The following is a 22,784-nucleotide window of genomic DNA, read 5'->3' as shown; positions in this document are numbered from 1 at the left end:
CACTTTCTTTTCCTCCTGGACAGGTACTTCTTGCATTTTCCTTTTCTTACAGTTCTACTTTTACTTGGTTCATGAGCAAATTTTTAGGCCCGGCAACTTGCTTTCAATTTTTGGATAATTTCCCATTAGGTTTATATACTCTATATGAGGAGTATAGATTTGTTCGAATAAAAGGAGTTGAACTCATGTCAGATGCTTCAACGTGTTAAATGGGTATCTGGGCAACAGAGAAATATGGTGCAGGAGCAATTTTGTAACCTTTAGAAATGTTGGCTGCAATACCGGTAATAGTGGATGTGTTTGGAAATTATAACTCTTGAGCGCTTCCAAGATCTTGGTCTCTACCTCACTGAATAAATCCTTTAGAATTTCTCCTTAGTTTGATGGTGTAGCTGAACTCCCATGTTATATTCTTAAAGGCTTTTTTATGATTTCTGGTGCAGCTGGCATTGGCGGCTTTGCGTCATGCTAATGAGGTGCATAGAGTTCTGGACTATGAAAGGTTAAAAGAAACTCAATTTTTTTTTTATGAAACCAACAATAAGAATTACTTGCCATAGACATCTCTACATTGGGGCAGCCAGTTGGTCTGATTCTGTTGGTACCTTAGTTGTAATGATGATTGGGTCAATTGAAATTTATGCTTCTTTTCAGATACCTAGAGAACATGCTCATATGCCAAAATTCCATTCACAGCAGCACAGAGCTCATTCAGCATCTGAATGCGATAGATTCCTCGGTAAATCCTCAAGTTTTCTCGCATTTATCTCAAAATATAAAAGCATAACTGGTCTTGCGATCTCAATTCTACTTGAAAATGCAAGTCATGTGAACCAAGTTCTAGGTATTGATAAAAAGTTTCTAATTTGTTCTTCATGCTGCTGATTGAATACAGGTTAGGACATATAAATTCCCTTCTGAGAAAGATATGAAACACATCAACAGGAAGCTGAGGTCTTGCTGGGGCCTTAGTTCACATGATGAGTAATTCCTTCAAACCCCTGTCCTCTGATTTCTTTTATTCTTGATAACAATTGGCATGTGAAACCTATGAGAACGAGACAAGAAATCGAAGCACAAATCCAAGCAGAGTGCAGATTAGATGCAAGAGGGGTCATCTCTTGCTTGACAGTATGTCATATGGGTCCCTTGTGTACTGCTCTCATTATTTCCTTACAAACCGTTCTGATTGCTTGGTTTGTCCTGTTTTAGACTTCTCCTCAGAAATGCTTCAAGTTGCTCTTAAGAAACTAGTCGTTGGTATATGGCAGGTGTATGCACAGCTGAGGCATCATCATTAGTGCCACACTCATCCAAATATGCATCTACTGCGACCATGGTTGCTGAACTTACTCTTCAAAGCTTGTTTTGTATCACGAAAATATTCCTCAGTATGGAAGTGACAGAAAACAGTGGGCATCTAGCAGCTTGAAAGAGCTCTTGAAATGCAATTGATTTAGGAGCATCGCTGACCAGGGAAGTTGAGAAATTACATAAACTACTTTGTGTATTTTGTGTTCATCTGGTGGTGTAAATCAGCAGGTCGAGACAGTCATGTATGCGATAATTACTGTTGTGAAAGTTGGTATGATGGTAACCTACAATATTGGAACAGGCCTTGTGGTTGCTCGTAGGGAAGACAGCTCATGGTCTCCACCTTCTGCAATTTCTTCATGTGGAATAGGGTGGGGAGCACAGGTAGGCTTGTTTTATCGTATACCTGGATTTTGATTTCATCAACCTTAAGGGCCAAGCGTCGGAACCAACAAGTGTTTTTGGCTTTCATGCAGTCTGCAGATTAACCATGTGAATCAACGTGCTCAAAATGATTGTTTAGATAATAAACACCAATTTGATTTTTTACTCCATCCGGAATGCTTGACGTATTGTCTGCTTCATTTCCATGGTCTCTGTGAGAATTTTCCTTTGTAAATGTCTGGTCTGTCATCCTTCTATTTCATGGAATGTGCCATTTGTTTCTCCTTTCTGGAACTCTATCTAAGAACAGTATTTCTCAGGATGAGATTTGGACTTTTTGTTTGATTACCATGTTGCCATTGAGTTTTCAAGTTCCTTTCTGCATCTCTGTTCCCTTTCTCTGAATTTGTGTTTTGCTTTTGTGGAAGTGGGAGAAGTCCCTGAGCCAGAGATTGCCCTTGTGTTACTTATAATCGTTCCCTTTCTGTTAACATGTCTATCGCATCAATAGTTTCTGCTTGTGTGGCTTAAGCTCGAGCAAAGAAGTCTTGCATAAAACATAAAAATCAACTAAAGAAATCTTTAGTCAATTCCCCTTCCTCCCGAAATGATAACAACAATAATAGTAAAAATCAAATACATAAATGAAAAGATTATCCCTGCAAGAAATGTTTGATTTTGTGTTATATTTTATGTAGAGATATCCTTATTCCAGTCAATAGTAACCAGTCAAGGGTGATTGCAGGCTGGAGGAGAATTGACAGACTTCGTTATAGTGTTGAGATCAACTGAGGCTGTGAAGACATTTGATGGTACTGCTCATTTTTCAGTTGGGGCTGGTTTGAGTGCAGCAGTTTGTGCCATTGGAAGGGCTGCTGAAGCTGATGTACGAGTGGGGGATGGTGGCTGTGCTGCTTGTTATACGTACAGCTGCAGTAAAGGTACTCATCTATATAGCTATTTTTCCTTTTAAACTGTGGAGTTGTCCTCTGGACTGATTTTTGGGGTATGTATACATTGCTATGCAAAAACATGGATAGTATCCTATGATATTAACCGTTTTTAATGTGATAGTATCCTATGATATTAACCGTTTTAATGGCCGTTGTCATACTGAGAGTGAAACGAAGTGAAGCTACTTACAATCCTCTTGAAGTTAGAAAAGATTAAATCTAGAAACAAGACAGGAGCAAATATCCTAAAATCTCTTCGGTTTCATCAATCATAGATACGTTGATTCACAGTAAGTACTTATTCACATCTTCATTTCATAATGTAAACCCTTAATTCCTACATTCGCTTTGTTGATTATATTGCATTAGTGTTTTGTTTCCCAATGCAGAAAACAAGTCTTTGGAGAGTCAAGTGGAGTAGCAGACATACTTACAATGAGCCCTGTCTTTGCTGACAACTCAGAAAGTGAAGTGGATGCAGACACCGAGGAAGCGAGACTTAGTAATTGAAATGTAAACATTGCCGATACTATAAAGGTAAGGAGCACAAAGTTGGGAGAAAATGCTCCAGTAGTTGCTGTAGAAGGTTTGAAAGATCACGAGGATCATCCTGCAGAGCAAACTGCGGAATTCAAGAAAGCACAACTTAATTTTTAAACAAGTCTCCGTTGAAAACCAAAGAAGACGGGGGAGCTTTCCTCAGAGTCACCGACGATGAGCATCCTGAGGACATGGCTATGTCAGAATACTCCCATGCTATGGAACATGAAGGGACAGACACACCAGACGACCATGGCATTGACTACCAAAACTGTACATGAGCTTACAATCAAGAACAAGAAAGAGTCAATGGAGCGGGAAGTCTCTGCCATGATTGCAGAGTATATCGATCTTGAGAAGTTGGAAGATGGGAGTGCCTGAGGAAATGTTAGTGCCTTATGCAAGTGAGAACGAACGTGCTAAAGTTTATGCAATTGATAGTGCTCCTTCAGATGTATTTCAATGTCATCCGAGTTATCAAGGTGATGGCAATGAAAATATTGAATTAGGAATTGACATGAAGAAAGAGACGTGTTACAAGACCACAGCGAACTGTGTATTTCCATTTTATCGAGTCAATCTTCTCCTGTAAGACAGAAGCTTATCGGGAAAACAGCCAATTGTGTGAACTACGAAAATTCCGAGTCAGGCTGAACGTCCTAAAAGTGCGCTTGTGTTGGATTCTTGGCACGACACCCTTCACTAAAGTAAAACACCACGAGCTTCAACTGTTGTCATCTTTGTTTTTGCGTGAAGATACTAATGCAAGAACACAGAATACAGAATCCTAATTCTGAATCTAAATTATTAAAATGGGGAAAAATCATCATAGCTTAACTAACAAGGTTAATCCCCTGATCACGCTGCACAGTGCATGCGGCTTTCTGAAAATAGATTTGACATCCGCATGCAAATTTTAATGACCAGTGCAATAATTGCTTCCGTCTCCACGTCCAAGTCCATCCACCCAGCAAGTGTACCATGTTCACATGAACGGGGTGCCTCACATGAACGGGGTGCCTAACAAGTTTTAAGTACTGATATAAAACAAATGCAGAAGCTCGCATATGCAGCAAGAATATTTCCAGAAACATCCCGCTTGTCCCATTGGAGTAAGAAAACAACGGAAAATGCGGAAACGGTATGATTCAGCAGCCCCTGCTAGCATTGATAAAAAGATAGATCATCACTTGAAAAAGTGCTACATTTCTCGAGTAGCACTATGAGCTTTACTTTTCCGGAGTTACAAACTATCTTGTTTCATCCACCTCATTGCAACACTAAACACGCGGAAACAATCGAGAGGATTTTGCACAACTCAAGGCCCACATCTGCCAAAAATCATACTTTTCCTTTCTTCTTTTCAATTTTCCTTTTTTTGTACATATACCCTTCAAGGAGCCTTCTCATTGATGAATCCCACCGCCAATTGCAAAAGGGTGCCCTCCTCTTCGAGTCTTCAACCAACGAACAAAATCAAGTGCAAAATACAGCAACAAAATTTCTACAGGTAAATTTTTTAGTGACTACAACATTCCAGCTCACCTAATCCTAGTTGCAATCCAATCCACATACCTCTAGTACGATGCCGTCCTTGGACATGAAAGGGTTTATTCGGACCCATAAAAGAGTTAAAATCGAGGCAAGAAGAATTGCCCAAACAATTATGATTGTAGGTAACCGATCTTGTTTTCCCATGAATCCCTTGAGGAAGGGATACAGATGAACAATGACCCACAAAGCAAAGAAAAGTTTACCAAACAGTGGACCCCAAGATTCGTAGCCATTAGTGATGGCATCTGAAACGCCGACAATGACTCCAATTATGTTTAGGATGAGCAGAGTCAAGGGAGGGATTAACAGTGATGTCCACTTAAAGAGGTATAGCTCAAAGAATTCTCCATCATCTCCGGCTTTGGACGTGACCGTGAAATTTGTGCTGACTCCAGCCAAAACTTTTAGTAGACCCTGGAAGAGAGCAAACAGGTGACAGGAGACCCCACCAATTACCCAGAACTGCTCATTTCTCCACCAGTCGTGGATGCCGACACCACCCCACCGCATCTCAAGGATGCCTGTAGCCGCAATAGATATAAAGAGTGCCATGAAAATGAGACTAGCATAGTTGCTCATCTGCAACAATGTTGACAAGGTAAAGTCAGCAATGGTCTTGTTGCAATCAAGCAAAATCAATTGCTCGAGCAAGCACAGAACTCCTGGAAGTGTGGTGGAACTTACCTCAGGGACAATAAACTTTCCCGTTAGAAGACAAACGGCTGGAAGAGTACAATATGCGATCAAGGGAATGGAAGTCAAAGGATAGACGACCGAGTTGATGTAAGAAAACCGCTCTAACCATTTTAAGCCACAGCCATACCCATACCATATCGGACAATGCCTGCTCAAAAGGATCTCAACCTTTCCAAGAGCCCAACGGAGAACCTGATGCAGGCGATCTGATAGGTTTATTGGAGCTGAACCCTTGAAAGCGGGCCGCTTAGGCACGCAGTATACAGATCGCCAGCCATGACAATGCATCTTGAAGCCCGTTAGAATATCCTCTGTAACGGAGCCATATATCCAGCCCACCTAAGGGATAGTTACAAGTAGACAATAAGCGCAATGCAAAGTAGACAATCTCGATACAGTATCAAAAGCAGTGACTTCTGCTGAAATTGTAAGATCTTTACCTCTTTTCCCCATTCCGTTTTGTCCTCATAACCACAGCTAATGACATGAATGGCTTCTTTCAAAAGTGATGCAGTAGTGGCTCCCTTTGGGGCACCACCTTCTTCCATCAGGGTTTTAGCTATAAAAACTGGGAATTGACCGAATTTCTTCTCGAACTTTACTCGGGACATTAGTGATGATTTTTCATTGTCTAGACCTGAAATATAGTTCCAAAAAGTACGTATCATTTTGCATCTATCCATTTCTATTATAAGAAATAACAAGCAAGCGCCATAAGACTACTATGTGAAATCACAATCGTAGAAATGAATGCAGCGTAAAAAATGAAGATTTCAGATAAAGCATATATTTGGAAAATCAACTACTTGATACAAGTGGAACAACATGCAAGTCCAAAGATTAATTTAGATAGAAAATGGGCACCTTCAATTCCCTCTTCAATATTTTCCAGTGCATGAATCTGCTTTGAAGCCTCCCTGTTCCTCCCTGTCTTCTTTTGCTCATCGGACTTCATTTTCCTACCTCTTTTCTAGATCCACAACACAAGCAGCACCATTTTGGCCAACAGTTACATGTTTTCCCGGGAGGTTTCTTTTTCATTGGGGCATCATATCCATACAAAGCCTGCCTCCGGAAGACACAACCAGTTCCGACATAAATTGGTCCTTGTTTACCATCCAAACCCTTCATATTTATCTGGATTCAACAGTATAGACATAAGTATATATGAATAATTTGCTTTTTTTCTGAAAAAAGGAAAGGAAGAACATTACGATATTAATGAGGCCTATATATATGTTTACTTACATCAAAAAATACTACATTACGATTTGAGTATCTATCATGACGATCTATCCCGTCAAATCTCTGTGGAAATTGCACATAACATGTCTTCTTGCCCGAAATTGGATCCATCATGAAGCACATGGCTTCTCGAAGAGCCTTGCTGTTGTTTATATAATGATCACAATCCACGTTCAGCAAATAAGGGCATTTGTGATGACTGCTGAGACCCGCACCTTGATTAACGACTCACAAAATAGCAGGTAATTCAGCAACTTGAGAGAGATGATATAAACAGCTGAGAAGTAAGTCCAGACTTTGAAAGGTACTTCGGGTAGACAGGGATTCATACCAGAGCATTCATGGCACCAGCTTTCTTGTGATGATCAAAACCAGGTCTCTTCTCGAGAGACATAAACTAGCCGAGGTAATTCATTTCCTTCAACATCACGGTCACCATTTTGGCCAAGGAAAACCTGCATAAAGATGATTAAATGAAAGACGACTTTAAATTCTCTGAATGTAAGCCAACTTCATAAATCTTATGCCACAAATAATAGAAAAATTCCCGAAAGCAGCATCCACCTGGATCATTCCAGGATGATCTCTGACATTGTTCCCAGGCCACGGAGTGCCATCCTGCATTGTCCAACCCTCTTCAGGAACTTTCTGTGCCATTGCCACCAACCCATTTATCCGAACTTTGAACTCTTCATATTCTCTCTGCAACAAGAAAGGTGAGAGAGCCAATATAAGACATCTAGAAACAAGCAGTCTCCTTGATTATGTAAAGGCAAAGACGCCACATTGGCTTTCACACAAGAGTAGATAAAAGTCACACAACAAACTTGAAAAGGTTAAAAGCTGAAGACCCTCATGGCGCGGCGTTCTCTCACAAATTCAGGATTCACTTTGTCCTTCAAATAGTCAACCTTCTGAGAAAAATACCATTCTGGGGCCCTAGGCTCAATATTGAATCTCTTACAGAATGGGACCCACTTCATTGCAAACTCTGATGTCTCGGAAAGGGCTTCAAAGGTGAGCATCGCTGCCCGTCATCTGAGACATAGCATGCTACTTTGTCGACTGGGTAATCTACAGCAAGTATGGACAGAACAGTGTTTGCAGTTATAAGAGGAGGTTCTTTCATGGTATCCGCTGTACTCACAAATATCCACTTGAGGTGCTTTTGAAGTCGCCACATTGGGTGCCTGCCCAGGCAACTCCAGTGCTTTTTGAGAACACTAGTGACACCTAAACAGAACAATCGATCTCACTTCAACTCATAAACGAGACCTAGCACTTAGTGGCTTAATGTGGCAGAAGATGCTTGAAGGCCTAGATTATTTTCTCTTTGCAAATTGAACCTAATGCATCAATCAACCCCCAAATAACTCAAGGTTGCAATATTAATGACTTAAGTGGCAATGGTTGAATCAAAACTAAGTCAACATGTCATTACATTTAAGTGGTTATTTATTATTTTCCCTTAACATCAATATACACACTTCATATTTATACATGGAACTCACATTACAAAGAAGAGTGTATGAAGAAACCAGGATACCTCTTTGAATCATAGATAATAGGGAACACAGGCGAGTTCTCTATTATGTGCAAGAACTTCTTCAATTTCAAATCTGACTGCAACAAAGTAGCGAAAACAGGTAAAACAACATGGCAAAAATGAGGAACTATTACATAATTCTTCATTTACAGGAAGATATCAACTAGCACACTAAATAAGCAAGTTCCAAGCATAAGATATATGTAACAAAACAAATATGACAGTTATAAAAAGACCATTAAAAGGAGCAGCTATTGAGGACCCACCTTCTAAAATTCCATTAGTTCATCAGCTCTGAAGTTCTTCACCTAATATCAGAACAGAAACTAAGGCGCGATCAGCCAACACATCAATCACAGTTGGTAGAGAAAACAAAACAAATATATAAATGAAAGCAATCTCATGAACTCAAAAGTGGCATTGACATGTTAAGCATACTTAATTTGGAATAATTCACTTTGCAAAATAGTAATTAGAAATAACATGCTAATGCATTGGAAACTACAAAATTTCCTTTTTAGTTACTTAGTAAGTCTCCTTAGAGCACTGTTAACAAAAGGGCACTTGTTAAGCATACTTATTTAATATGATTCACTTTCCAAAGAAAAATTACAAACACCACAAGAACAATCTGTGCATCCAATTGAAAACCATAAAAATTTCTTAATCAACTACTTAAGAATTGCCCCTAGAGAACAGTTAACAAAATCCTTACAAATACATAGATCTTCACTACAGATCAGACTCATGGCACATGCATGAACAGAAAAATACAATCTTTATCATGAAACTACCTGCTTCAAGGGGACGAAACTTATACTGGAAGGCGGCAAAGCCTGAGACCAAAGGAAAAGGAACATGAGTCGGTGATACGCTGCACTTCTCGTAACATTTTATCATACTTTGCTCTAAGAAACATTTAGCCATAGCAGATATATAACTTGACATATTAAGAAGAAACATTTAGCTGTAGCAAATATATGACTCATACATATTAAGCTAAACCAAATGTGCAATTCCTTGTCATGTCTGTTTACATCTATGCTTTATCTAGTAGATGAGCACTCCTGATAGGGAAACATAATACTATGAATTTTTGGGATCAAAATAGAGTATCTCGAATATATATAGTAATACCATCCTCTGGGACAAGCTCAGAGGATGACAAAACTTGAACTGGTCAAAGCTTGTCTAGCCAGCTGCAACTCCTCGAAAACATGTAATAGATGCTGAGGCAAAGTGTGGGGTGGAAAGAAGCTTCAAGAGGGAATCCTTCAGGCATTTAAATATATAGAGAGAAAAAAAAGGAAAGAATAGGTGAGAACAAGCTTCCAGCCTGGATAACACTCTATCATGACAAGATCCATTATGCCAGCAATCTGAAAATCTTCCATTTAAGTTCTAGCTGGGCCTTAGCTTCAATCGAGGATAGTAGGACATGTGCAGAATTCTTCATTTTAGATTCTAGTTTAGGCGATTAGTTCAAACACACACCTCATAGCTGAAGGGGCCTTCTAGCGTATCCAAGTCATGAGTCCCAATTGCAACCCAGTGTTCTTCGCCTAAAATATCGAGAGAATCCGAGCATGTCAATCCAAGCAGAACATTTTGAGGATCTAGCATAAGCACAAGCATCTGCTGTACTAAGTGGAGGGATTGAGGGGCTGGGCATCTATTCCATGCAAATAAAATATCAAATTGAATATAGATCTCGAGAATGAAAACTAGTTCAAGCAACATATCTATCATCACCACTTCACCAAATTATTCAAAACAACTCAGCGGAGTCCTCTCTTCACATCCAGGCATTTCTCACAATTTAAAGCCCTCCTAAGGGCAATAATATATATGGCCCCTACTGAGCACATAGAGCATAAGTAACAGTGAAGCCATGACTTATTTTTAAAAAATAAAAATAAATAATGCTTCCCTCACATCTTTAATTTATAAAGTAACATTATTGTATCACACTAAAATGCACGCTTGCAAAGACAATTGGCTGCATGCTGGAAATTTTAAAACCATTGCTCTGGACAAGCCATATAGGACGTTGCATCTCAATGTAAGATCACGGTCGCTCTTCTTTACATTTAAGGTTCAAATGAACACAGTAAAAGCTTCCCAAAAATGTGTTGTCCTCCCGCCACTCCTCTCAAACCTGAAATCTTGAAATAGAGAAGGAAAACAGGTATTATGCTGCATGTTAAAGATCCAAAAATTAATACCGGCAAATGTTCTGATGGAGCTTGTCTTGAAGATCAATGAAGCTGTTATAACTGGCTTCATCAAATGTTATCCTCTTAAGACAGCAGAAACAACGTATGGACGGATTTGTGAGGTCTGCAACACATAAATGGTCACTCAAGTAATAAATGATTCCAGCATAGATCAATCTAGACAGATCGATCCTCACATATCAGTACCTCTGGTTTTACATGCATCTTAAGCATTGATCCCCTGCTGATGTTACGAAGACTGTATTGAGGTGTCTCCTCCTGCTTATTGAATACACGTAGGGCCTGAGCAAGCCCTTAGAGGCAAAGCAAGTCGTATCTGTGCATTTCCTAGAGGATACCTTATTATTATAATAGTATAGTCATTTCTACACTACATGCAGGAATTTATCAAGAAGAATAATCATTAATTACCAATACAGACTAAAATGATGATAAACCCATCATCTCTTTGAAAAACTTGACTTATAACTAAATAATGAAGTTTCTAGATGACATGATTCAAAATAAAGCCAACAGCATTAAGGAGTCAATATCGCAACCTGCTGACCAAATCTAAAAAGGCTTGTTACGTTTCTTGCCGACGATAATACCTATAAAATTTGGGGATTGACCCATCTAGCATGACAAAATGTTGAACATAAACTAAATTCAAGATCAACCCCTTTTAGGACCCTTATCATGAACCGGGAATCCCAAGGGTCAGAATATCAACCCGCTTCCCCATACAACTAGAATTCTTCACAAAGTGGTGAAAAGATGTCCTAACTTGTAACAATCTTTCGAGACTATTAAAAGAAACTATTAACACATAAGTAAGAAAAGCCTTGACGCACACTATAAATGCTACATCACATGGACTACTCAAAAGCTGAGCCTTTTTCAGGTGGTAATGTGTTTATGAAGTCTCTAATTACATGCAATTAGTCCTTCACATTGATCGACCGAAAAGATAACAAAAAAAACCTTCGACAACATCATAACATCAAAGAAAAGATCGAACCACACAGCATCTCGATAGCCATTACGAGCAACATGGTCCGCGAAAGACTTTAACCCATCCGAAGTCGGACACTAGCATCTTAAACCCCGAACCAAAATTTACCCACGACTTGCGAAACAGCTCCAAACCCATCCGAAACACGCAACATCTAACCGAATGCCGAATCAACTTCGCAGTCACCTGTTCGCCGGAACTTCGATTTTGTAGATGACTTCCTCGTCCTCATCAGTCTCCTCTTCCAGGTGCTTCTCCTTTCTGATGATCGCCTTCTCCGTCGTCTGGCCGGCACAAACAAAGAAGCCCAACCCCTCAGCCTTTAAAAAAAAAACCCAGGTCTGATTTGCTCGGGGTGGTTCGTCGGTAGGAAAGAGGGAGGTCGCGGTCCTCTCGCCAGTCCCGTGCAGTGGTTCGTCGATTGCTCGCGGTCCTCTCGCCGGTCCCGTGCGGTGGTTCGCCGGTCGGAAAGAGGGAGGGCACAGAGAGACTAGGAGGTCGCGTCTGTTCGTCGGAGAGAGAAAGAGAGAGGGAGGGAAGAGTGAGAGAGGCGAGAGAGGAGAGAGAGAAAAACCCAGCAAATTCGAGTGAAGAGAGAGAAAAAAATTTTGAGCGGGAGGAATACGATGCGGTGGAGCCGAGCCGAGCCGAGCAAAAATCTGCGCCTCCTTTTCTAGCGGGTCCCGCTCGGGGACACGTGCCGGCATTTCATTGGTTTGTGCGCACCAGGTCAGCGGATGACCTGGCGCGCACGAACCACTGAATATTTTCTCGCGGGTTTCTTTAAGTTGTGTTTGACAATAACTCTTTGCTATCTAACGATACGACCTCCAAGATTTGCTTTTCACTACATAGCTAGTAGAATTATCTTTAAGAAAGGGAATGAAAAGGGCCTCTTTACTGGCCTGTCAACTACGTAGTCAGATATGTCATTCCAGGAAATTAAATGCGGCAGAACGATATGGTTGATCCTTCTAAAGCAAAAATGAGATAATGTCATCAAAGTCAGTGTTATCTTCAATTAAAAGGTTTTGTCGCTCTGAACCGACCGATCTATCGCTTTTAGCTTTCTTACTAATTGCACATGAACAGTGGATCCATGAATTATATGCGAACGACTTAGTTTCTATGGACTTAGTCTACTTTGTGAAGCTATCGAAATGAAGTCGAACTCTACTCAATCGATCGCACCAATTAAAAAGTATCATTTTTTGATTGTCATATCCAGATACTCAAGGGTCTTCTTAAACTTTCATAAATTAGGGAGTATGTATATTGCCAGAACAAATATGTCATATGATCAATATCAATCGTAATGTGTATATTATAAAGATTACATGCAGATTGCTAGAGCATGTCATACAATCAATATCGACTATCATGCTTACGTTACAAGTTTTTCTATAGTGAAAAATTGAATCTTTGGTCTTTAAGTTTACTGAGGGAAATTGCATAATCATCTTCGACGTTGATTTTACATATTTAGCACATGACAACCTCTCAATTCCTAGATTACCAATTTCAACTAGTTTCAAGGTTTTCATTTCCATAAAGTTGAAACCATGGTCCATGGATTTCTAGAACTAGATGTGAAATTATGTTTTGAGGTATACGGTACTCGATTCGCAAGCTCACCATTTATTAATACTCTAAAAGGGCGAAACACGTCCGCGGAGCTTCGTGAGAACGGTGCGGCATCAAATGAAGAAGGACAAATCTTCCGCACGGAGGACTATGCTCATGTGTTATCATAAATACACAAAACTATTAAAGAAAAAACAAATCCCTCGACCGACGACATTCGCATGTCGATCCATGTAATCGACGGCCTTTTTTTCTCTCTCTAGACTTCTCCCTCTAGACGGTTTTTCTTCCCGCCCTTTTCCCCCTCGCTGTCCCATCATAAAGTCCGGTCACTTCCAATTTCCATCTTTAAAGTCCGTCGAAAATGGCGAAGCGATGCTCTAGAAAGTGCATCGACCAGAAGAAGCAGAAATTCTGTTTCCCCTGCGATAAGCCGTTTACTGACAAAGGCTTTGCGGACCATAACCAGATAAAGCACCGCAGCTGCGATCGCCGCTGCGGTGCGTGCGGATCATTCTTCTTCAATCTCCGGCAGTTCGAGGAGCACGAAGAAAGGTTCAGCGGTGGAACTTGCGCCAGATGGATGAAGGAGAAAACCGATCGTGCTGAGCGTAAGTCCTTCTCTACTCACTCCTCATTTTTTTTCTGTAAGTGAGTATTCCCTTTCGTTAGTCACTTTCTCCTCCTTCCCTACTGAGCGAGCGAGTCTTGTGCTTTTTTTTTTGTAGGTTTCGCTGAAGGATCGGGAGGATCGGTCGATCCTCCCGAACGCTGAACTCCAACCTCCGATAATAGGTATTCTGCTTACTTTGTGTACGATCCTCAGTGGCTCTTTCCTGTTTGCCTTCGCTAGAACACCTGAATCACGGTGATGAGGATGATGTGTTAGTGTCAATACTATTGCGACGGAGAAGATAAGAAAGGTTTTCGCTAGAACACCTGAATCGCGTTGATGAGGATGAAGTGTTAAGTGTCAATACTGTTGCGACGGGGATTATCGAGTGTTGGCGACGTATAAGAACACTAAAGGACTTCTGGTGAGCGGTGACGAATAAAAAGTCGAAAGACTATCGTGTATGGTCGCTTTAACGCTTGCTGTTAATGACTCTACAGTCAAATAATTACGAGTTAACTAGTTAACTAGTTTCGATATGTGGTGTCATTGAAATTGTCGATTCTCATCTGCATTCTCGACCCTAGAGGCTCAACAGGAAAGGTTTTGCCTACGGTAGCTCCGCCTTCTGTAACTCGAGAGGAAAAAAAGGCTCAACCACGTCTACGTACCCGTCATTACTTTTGATCATGGCCGATGCCCCATGATCATGATCTTTTTGGCCAGTAAAGTTTACGTCGGAGATTTGTCCAACGAGGAAAAATATATGAGTTTTTTTTTTGAAAAATGTCGTTAGTTTTGTCCCACAGATATAATTTCATGGTTATTTGGAATTCGGTGGATATCTCTGACCTCTGACACTCGAACAAAATTGCTTACTTATTTTTCTGTCGTTTTGAATTGAGGATATTTTTTGTCCTCCTTGTCGAAGTTGACGCTTTTTTTTTCCCCGGCGTTTGACCCTTCATCTTCGGGTCAACTAATTGTAATTAATTTGCTCAATTGCCTACTGAAGTCTTGATAAAAGGACAATAAGATTGTAATAATTAAACGGAGTGTCTTTCTGTATTGTTTGATGAGGGACGATGGTCTGTCTTTGTCAGGAAAAAATGAAAAAGAACTATCTTCGTGTTCCGTTGCACTAAATCCCAATTCATCTGCCTCAATTTTTTGCTCCTATTGATTGTAATAATTTTTTATTGGATTCTGAATCCCATCACACTTATGAGTTTCTTGTCTTATGGTCTTATGTCACTTTTGCTTATGGCAGGTTACAAGAGATAGTACATAGTGAGAATAGGCTGTATCTAGTTTTTGAGTATCTGGAACTTGATTTGAAGAAGCGCAGGATTCATGTCCAGACTTTGCCAAGGATCCACATCTGGCATAAGCGAGGGAGCTGTTTGCTTCTACACTAGGAGGGCCATGCCTTTGTGCTTCACGATATGATCATTTTCTTGGGATGAAAGGCCATCTTCATTTGCAGATATTTCTTTTTCAAATACTGTGTGGAATAGCGTATTGTTGTTCACATAGAGTCCCCCACTAAGATTTGAAGCCTTAGAATCTGTTAGTTGATCAGTGTACAAATGCCTCAAAGCTTCCTGACTTTGGACTTGCAAGAGCACTTGGTATTCCTATCGTAATTTTTACACATGAGGTGCCTATGTCATGTTCTCTCTTGGTTGTCTCATGTATGTCTTACCACATTTAGTATATTCTTCTCATCCTCTGGTTATGCACCGCTAAATTTTGGATGTCGGGTAGATGTTTGTATAACAAAAGAAAAATGTGGAATATTTTGACTGTAGGAGTATCTCAACTAACTTATTTGGAGTCTTCGCTTCTGTCTTTCACACAAAGCGCAGTAGGCAGATTCTGCTTTTTAAAGAATTTCCCTGGTGACAGTTTGGTTTCAAATAATGTCAGATAATTAAAACACAATGAGATTGAGTCATCTTTCCTATTGCTGAATTTCCTGAATCTTTCATTCTAGTTCTGGCAGTTCTTGATTCCTACATCAAAGAAAGGTATCCTCGCTTGAAAAATCACACTAATTTTCAAAAAGTTGGAAACTATGGATTTTGGATAAGAGGAAAGAGACGAACAATCGCTGCGATGTCAAAAACTGATCTTAGCATGTTTCATGTTTTTAGAATGTCTTTCATAGTTCTTCATAGCCTGTTGGAATTTAGCGCAGGTTAGTAGTTTATTCTTGATTACTTTTCACTATCCAAATGGGAGGCATGACGAACACTTCAGGCAATGCTGTTGAAGGTTCGGATGCCTTAACTTGTGACACTATGAAAAAGTGTTGCTAACACTATCTTAAGCTCTGACGGGTTATACTTTGCGTATAGATTAAGATTGGTGGCTTTCTTTCTAGGTGGTACCAGAAATACTTTGTGGTTCTTGTTACTATTCCTCCCCACTTGATGTCTGGTCAGTTGGCTGTATATTCACTGAGATGGCGTACCAACGCCCTTTATTTCCTGGAGATTCTGAAATTGATGAGCTGTTCAAGATATTCAGGTGCTACAGCTCTTTCAGAATGATTTGCCATTTCCCTTTGCAAGTTTTTGACCTAATCTTCATTTAGACTTTAGTTAATCGTGTGGTCTGTGGGTATATGTCAATCCCACAATTCAGTTATAAGTAGGGGTTTCTGTTGGTTGCCCGCTCCACCAAATGACGCACGTTATGGTTAAATTTCAGGAACTGTCTGATTCTGCGGTCCATTTCAATTATCTATTTGCATGCCTGTCCATATGAAATTAAGTGGTGAAAATGGTTCTGGTTCAGTAATGTTACATTCATCAGTGTCTTATCGATATCTTACTCGATGATGGTTTTGCTTTCAATCTTTGAACTTATTATAGGTTTTATATACAAACTTACTGAGGATGTCTTTTACTCTTTTGGCCTGATATACGGCTTTCAGAGCCACATGTTTCAAATGGCAGCAAAAACAATCACAAAACATTTTAGCTGCGACAGTATTTTCTTGTACCCCACCATATACAATGTTCAGCGATGAAGCATACTCTGACTTCTGAAGCTAGTATTGCATTCTCCTGGCTGTGTATCAAATTTGCATTGAACTTTGGTAGTCGGAATTCATTTTCCTGGATTAGTATATGATTCTGGTCATCCTCGTGCAGTCACTTAAAATCCTGCTGGTAATTGGCTCACTATTTAGGCTTAAACATTTGATAACATTGTTATTCGGTCATGACAAAGTCTTCTCAAAAAATAAAAATAAAAAGATAATATCGAAACGTTGTTTTCATACTTTCAGAATCCGCAGGATGTGGTTCCGGGTCTTGATTTAGCTGGAGTCAACCTTATCTGTAAGTTGCAATCCTACAAAATGGAATGAACAGAAATGAGAGCATAGAGTTCGTGGGTTATTAGATGATAACGATGCTGCCCCCTATGCAGAAAATTCTCTGCTTGGACCCCGGGAATTGCAGCGTTGGATTTGTACCCTGATTATCTTTTGCCGTTTGGTCAAAGAGTGTTATATATTGGCGTGTGTAGGTGATTCTGCTCTTCTTTTAAGGTGTGAGTCGCGCGTGATCTCTGGTATTCACATGTCGCAGCTCTTCTGAAACCTTAGACAAATCAAGTATAACTTATCTCGGCAGCATCAGATTTTCTAATTCATACCTGATTTGCTCGGTGATCCCACTTTGTTTGAAGTATATCTTCCTTTTATTATTGAATTGGATCTTGCATTTTTTCCCCTCCCCTTTTGTGATTTTGACTTCATCGGAAAGCTTATTATTTCACATTAGTGGTGATGCGCCTCACTGGATTGACAGCAAGGAAACATGTACACAATGTTATTGATTCTTGAGTCAACCTTTTTGCACTTGGTCTCTTCTTTTCACTTACCCTCTTTTTCATGCAATTTTCGGGTGAAAGCGAATGATAGCCAGGGGAAGGCTGATGCCAAGATCTCAACGAACAAAATTTCCGACTTTTACTTTACTGGCCAAAAAAGATTACGCGGCATCTGATTAACAGGAATGTTGTGTACAAAGACGTCATTGAGCCTCAATGTCTCAATGGACGTCATTGAGCCTTCTTTCTTCTCGATTGCTTATGAATTGCAGACGCTGGAGCTACTGTTGGCGAAACCTTCTTTTGAATGGACAGTGGCTCTTTCCTGTTGAGCCTCTAGGATGCAGGCAAGAATAGACGGTTTTAGTGACACCACATATTGAAGCTAGTTAACTCGTGGTTATTCAACTGTAGAGTCATTAGTAGGAAGCGTATCAGTGACCATGCGCGATGGTCTTTTGGCCTTTTAGTCGTCACTAGAAATCCTCCTTTGGCACTTCTACTGTCGTTACGATGATGATTATCGCAACGGCATTTGGCCTTTTAGTCATCCCTATAAATCCTCCTTTGGCGTCTCTATTGTCGATGATGATTATCCCAATAGCATGTCTCAACAACGCTGACTCAACCACCGTCAATTTCATGATCACCTCTCACTATCTCCACCTTTCTCACGATCTCCATCGCAATGGTATCAGCGCCATCAATTCATCATACTCAAGTGATGTAGTGGTTTCTTACTCAAATTGATCTAAAGTCATCAAAAGCACATCCGGATATCCGCTCTTGAAGAATTCGAAAATTAGCTTTGACAGTAAATTTGAGGAATGCGGAGAAACTTGCTCGAGCTTTATGAGAAAAATAGCCCGACTTTATGAGAGAAATATGCCTAGGGGACGCAGGGTGAAAAGTTTGTTCTTAATGTGTGTTAAGACTAAAGTCTCTCCTTAAAGCCCATCTCTGCATGGCCATCCCCGAAAAGAACATCAGCGGTTGTTCATCCATTGTCTTTCCTTAATATTTTTATCTTTCCCTTATTTCTTCCTCGTTTAAAGTTCAGACACTATGTTTTGCCTTTGCTACAACATGTAAGCATATAAAACAATAAAAAGAAATCACACCATGTTTCGCCTTTGCTAGAACATGTAATGATATAAAACAATATAAAGAAATCACACCCAGACATCTGAAAAAAACTGAAGTAAGTTCTAGTACAATTTTGGAAATTCAAATCAACAATCATAACAAATTTAGAAGTTCGGTTCGATCCACAGCGGAGGAGAATAATGGCTGTAAGATTTCCCCTGGAAGTGCGGCTCGATCGTACCATCTTGGAGGTGGTATATTCCCATGTCTTTGCCCCCTCCATCTTTAGTAACCCGGGAATTATCAATAAAATCATCAGTAAAATAAATACAATTTGGCTTAATGTGATGCTTTTCATCGACTTCCAAAGAGAAGGAAGAATTCCAGCCCAAGAAGAGCGAAGAGTTCTTCAAGGTCTTAATTCCTCTCCATGATTGTGCTACTAGGTCAATCTCAAAAACATGAAATCGAAAGGTTCCTCGAGGTCTATATTGTCCCCGTCGCGACACCACAAGTAGAGATCCTGTTGTCGATTGCACTAGATACATTTGCTCCAAACCTAATAAATCTCGCGGCATCTCGAAAACTACTTGAGCTTTGGATGGAGTTGGTCCGTTCACGTCGCACCTCAATATGTGACCATTGGCGTTAAGAGCATAAAAGCACCCCCTATAAAATATGACATCAAAATTAAAAGAGCTGGGGTGGTCAACCTTTGTCCACTCCTCGTCACCGGGTTTCCAAAGCCCTAAACGTGCATTGTAGTAATAGGTGACCATGACCCTGAAATCTGGAGATGTAGTGGGGCTATCGGATATGACGAACTTATTGATGAAGGCACCATACGAGTGATAATACCTACGCAAGTTTTCAACTTCGATGTTGGGGAACTTGTTCAAATTGGGAAGATTAATAATATGACTGCCACGCGACATGGGATTTTTCAGCATGTGGAGTTCCCAGTCCCTGCCGATCGTCAACACCCAACCTCGCGAGGAGAAGCATCTCCTCGCCTTCACCTCGGGCATGAACTTTTTGTGAACCCGTTGACATTGGAGGCAGAAAAACTCGCGGCACCGCTTACCCTTTTTGTCCGCCAGCATCAACCACGGGACGTCGCTACTCTCTTCGACCGCCGCGGATCGCCACGAGCGGCACACTGCTCGGAACGCCGACAAATCATTTGGACAAAGGCCTTGGGAGCACGATCCGAGCAACTCAGGGAGAAGATCTGCCCAATTTCTCTCCATTCTCAACTTTATCGAATTGATAGGAAGCAGAATTTCACGAGGGGAGATAGAGTATCGGTTTGGACGATGTTAATAATTAAGCACAGAAGCGCTATATATACTACGTTATACTTTGCTAATCTATAGAGATACACTGACTCTAACTAGGAATCCAAATCTTAACTGGAAAAAACGAAACAAAGCAATCACTTGAATTATGTTAAATTGCTAAAATAAGAGAAACAATGAATATTTCACTCAGCCAGCCAAAAGAGGAAACAGAATAATCTAATATATTAATTTGATTTGGGTGTGATAAATTGAAGAAAATTGCAAGTAAACCAACGTGTGTGGGGATATAAAATTTTCTTTTTCTTCTATTTTTTTGAAAAAAAAAAGAAATTAATTCTTCTTAGAGTATCAGTTTCAATTTCCTTAATGGTTAACTGAAAAAGAAGTTAGTTGCTATTCGATACAAAGATAGATTCTCGGTCTAAATAGGAATCCAAATCTTAAGTGGAAAAAGAAATAAAATATTCGTTTGAATTATGCTTTATTAGATTGGAAATATCTTCTGAAAATATATAATTATTAAAATAAACAAGTGAGGAATATCAACCAGAAGAGGAAACAAAAGAATGTGATTTTCATTCGATTTTGTGGTGATAAAGTGAAGGAAATCGCAAGTGAGCCGACATGTGTCCTAAATGTTTTGAAGTGACAAAATTGTATGCGTATGTAAGATTGTTAGCTTCTACTAACGCATAAATTTTAGAATTGCTAGTTCTGTAACGGCCGAGATGGCAGCGATGTAAATGGTGCCCACCCCATTGGTGACGTTGTCGGCCGAATTGACCGTGCCTCAGCGAAGCTTCTTGACATTGTTGGCCGACTTGGCTGAGATGATCTACCACTTTTCTTCTTTGAAAAGAAAATTGAATATCATTTTTCATTCTTTTTTTTTATAAGAAAATGGGTGCTAATAAAAAAAAAAAAGTGTATGACTAACAAATGTTGTAAATGCAGCCGACTTATTGAATATGTCAAGTTTGCAGTTGGAGATTTATGATATCTTAATATGTTGCGTCCAAAACTAAAGTAAAGTAAAATAAATATGACCGATGCAAAAAGATGGGACGAAAGTGAAATGTACATGGCCGTTTGTGTGGTTAACTTTTCTTTTCGGATTCAAGATGCATGCATTATTAGAGGAATAGAAGAAAGGGGTCAAATCGATGCTTCCGCCTGAATTTTCACAAATTTGGGTTATACTTAAGTCTTAATGAGGGACATAGATGACGTAACAAATGACCTGTTAGGAGAAGATACTTTTGGCTTCTTCTTTGATTAACAGTGACACGGAATTTTCACAATGAGGACAAGATGATTGCATTTACTTCCTCAAGTGATAGCCTACTGCTCCAAGGTATAAACACAACCCAGCATATGAAATGATTGTTTTTCAGTATTGTTTGACAAGGACCGATGGTTTGTCTTTGTCAGTAAAAAAAGAAGGAAAAAACGAGCTTTGCTTTTTGTTGCACTAAATCCAAATCCATTAGCCTTAATCTTTTGGTCCTATTGATTTTGTAATCGTTCTTATTTGGATCTCATCATGCTTTGCAGTTTCTTGTCTAATGGTCTCATACATGAACTAGCACTTTTGCTTATGGCAGGCTTCAAGATGTCGTGCACAATGAGAATAGGCTTTGTCTAGTTTTTGAGTATCTGGACTTGGATTTGAAGAGGCACATGGATTCACCTCCAGACTTGGCCAAGGATCCATGTATGGTAAAAGCGAGTGAGCCGTTTGCTCCTATGCGAGGAGATCCATGCATTTGTGCTTAAAGATATGATCTTAATATGTTTCATGTGTTTAGAATGTCTTCCGTAGTTCTTCATAGCCTGTTGAAATTTAGGGCAGGTTAGTAGTTTATTTTTTTTTTATTACTGTTGACTATCGAAGTGCGAGACACTATAGGTCCCCTCGACCATACTGTTGAAGGTTCAGATGTCTTAATTTGTGATAGTGTGAAACAATATTGCCTACACTATCTTAAACTCTAACAGTTTATGGTTTGCGTATAGATTGATATCAGTAGTGAGCACCAGAAACACTTTTGGGCTTTCATCACTATTGCCCTAGTAAATGTCTGGTTAGTTGGTCGTGTATTCACTGAGATGGTGAACCAATGTCCTTTATTTCGGGACAATGGTTCTTTCCATTGAGTCTCTAGGTTGAGAATGCCAATAAAAATAATTCACGACTCCACAAATCATAGCGAGTTAATTCGTAGTTATTTGACAGTAGTCATTGGTAACAAGCATATGAGCGAGTTGGCCTTTTAGTCATCACTAGAAGTCCTCCTTTAGTGTCTACTAGCGTTATGAGGATGATTATCTTAACTACATGTCAACAACACTGCCTCAACCGTCAACTACATGTGAAAAAAAGTCGAATCGGTCGTATTATTGTAATATTGTGTTCTTGGGTCATGCATTACAAGGAGTGGAGTTGGTATAATAATGTGTCCATCAAACTTGCCTCAAGAAATTCAAGATTGCAAAGATTTTTCTCATTTAGTTTTATTCGACGGAATCGATAGGACATCCCAGTGTTGGTCTCACAATTGGAACAACAAGACGAAGACGATGGAGCAATGGGTTTGAGGCTTTCACCATGGAATTATAGGTTCAAACGTGTATAGAGCTCAAGAGTTTGGGAAGACGACAGATCCTATTAATGTATGACTTTCGAGGGATATGATACATGATAAATTGAAGTCCGTAACAATGATAGCCTGCTTAATTACCGCTAATTTCGGTTGCTGAATGTTGCTATGTATTTTGGAGTAACGATGTGGAAAACCAGTAACTTAGAGAACATAGGAGGAATTTTTATTAAAAAAACTGATAAAAGGAATTTACATTAGAAAAGCTACTTAAAGTAGGAGATGCAACCA

General features: G+C 39.8%; 2 protein-coding genes, 3 long non-coding RNA genes and 2 pseudogenes across 7 annotated transcripts; 3 read left to right on the top strand and 4 right to left on the bottom strand.

The window, feature by feature from the left end:
• The first annotated feature begins 8 nt into the window (after positions 1-8).
• On the top strand, positions 9-1,050 carry LOC120286837. The gene is made up of 4 exons (XR_005545540.1): positions 9-23; positions 444-502; positions 655-739; positions 896-1,050. It is a non-coding gene; the product is annotated as an uncharacterized LOC120286837 (long non-coding RNA).
• Positions 1,051-1,055: 5 nt separating this feature from the next.
• Positions 1,056-3,313, top strand: LOC120286836 (SH3 domain-containing protein PJ696.02-like). 2 transcript variants are annotated; one of them, XM_039299376.1, is made up of 4 exons: positions 1,056-1,131; positions 1,272-1,698; positions 2,444-2,639; positions 3,041-3,313. In XM_039299376.1, exons 2-4 carry the CDS (start codon positions 1,555-1,557, stop codon positions 3,070-3,072), a joined length of 372 nt encoding a protein of 123 aa, XP_039155310.1. In that variant the 5' UTR covers positions 1,056-1,131; positions 1,272-1,554; the 3' UTR covers positions 3,073-3,313. The 2 variants fall into 2 exon arrangements, with proteins under 2 accessions (XP_039155310.1, XP_039155309.1); XM_039299375.1 differs by having other exon boundaries at positions 3,021-3,313.
• Positions 3,314-4,335: 1,022 nt separating this feature from the next.
• On the bottom strand, positions 4,336-7,869 carry LOC120286392 (annotated as a pseudogene).
• Positions 7,870-8,232: 363 nt separating this feature from the next.
• LOC120286413 lies at positions 8,233-9,781 on the bottom strand. The gene is made up of 4 exons (XR_005545336.1): positions 9,727-9,781; positions 9,027-9,068; positions 8,499-8,558; positions 8,233-8,309 (listed from the first exon to the last, which is right to left on the bottom strand). It is a non-coding gene; the product is annotated as an uncharacterized LOC120286413 (long non-coding RNA).
• Positions 9,780-11,788, bottom strand: LOC104456428. 2 transcript variants are annotated; one of them, XR_005545335.1, is made up of 4 exons: positions 11,650-11,788; positions 10,656-10,796; positions 10,458-10,572; positions 9,780-9,794 (listed from the first exon to the last, which is right to left on the bottom strand). It is a non-coding gene; the product is annotated as an uncharacterized LOC104456428 (long non-coding RNA). The 2 variants fall into 2 exon arrangements; XR_005545334.1 differs by having other exon boundaries at positions 10,656-10,785; positions 11,650-11,770.
• A 1,623-nt stretch (positions 11,789-13,411) lies between these two features.
• LOC108956994 lies at positions 13,412-16,259 on the top strand (annotated as a pseudogene).
• A 2,497-nt stretch (positions 16,260-18,756) lies between these two features.
• LOC104416267 (F-box protein SKIP23) lies at positions 18,757-19,842 on the bottom strand. Its single transcript, XM_010027679.2, has one exon. The coding sequence runs from the start codon at positions 19,840-19,842 to the stop codon at positions 18,757-18,759; it is 1,086 nt and encodes a 361-aa protein (XP_010025981.2).
• Between the last annotated feature and the right edge of the window lie 2,942 nt (positions 19,843-22,784).

The sequence above is a fragment of the Eucalyptus grandis genome, chromosome 8 (genome assembly GCF_016545825.1).
Source record: "Eucalyptus grandis isolate ANBG69807.140 chromosome 8, ASM1654582v1, whole genome shotgun sequence".
In the NCBI taxonomy this organism is placed as follows: Eukaryota; Viridiplantae; Streptophyta; class Magnoliopsida; order Myrtales; family Myrtaceae; genus Eucalyptus; species Eucalyptus grandis.
Note: the sequence above shows the minus strand (reverse complement) of the source record. Positions and strands in the feature narration are given on the sequence as shown.

Bases quoted from the DNA above. Each gene is read 5' to 3' on its own strand.
- LOC120286836 (XM_039299375.1), top strand. From the start codon at position 1,555: ATGTATGCGATAATTACTGTTGTGAAAGTTGGTATGATGGTAACCTAC. The intron at 1,699-2,443 runs GTAGGCTTGTTT...GGGTGATTGCAG, and splicing joins GAATAGGGTGGGGAGCACAG to GCTGGAGGAGAATTGACAGA. The intron at 2,640-3,020 runs GTACTCATCTAT...ATATTGCATTAG, and splicing joins TACGTACAGCTGCAGTAAAG to TGTTTTGTTTCCCAATGCAG.
- LOC104416267 (XM_010027679.2), bottom strand. From the start codon at position 19,842: ATGGAGAGAAATTGGGCAGATCTTCTCCCTGAGTTGCTCGGATCGTGC.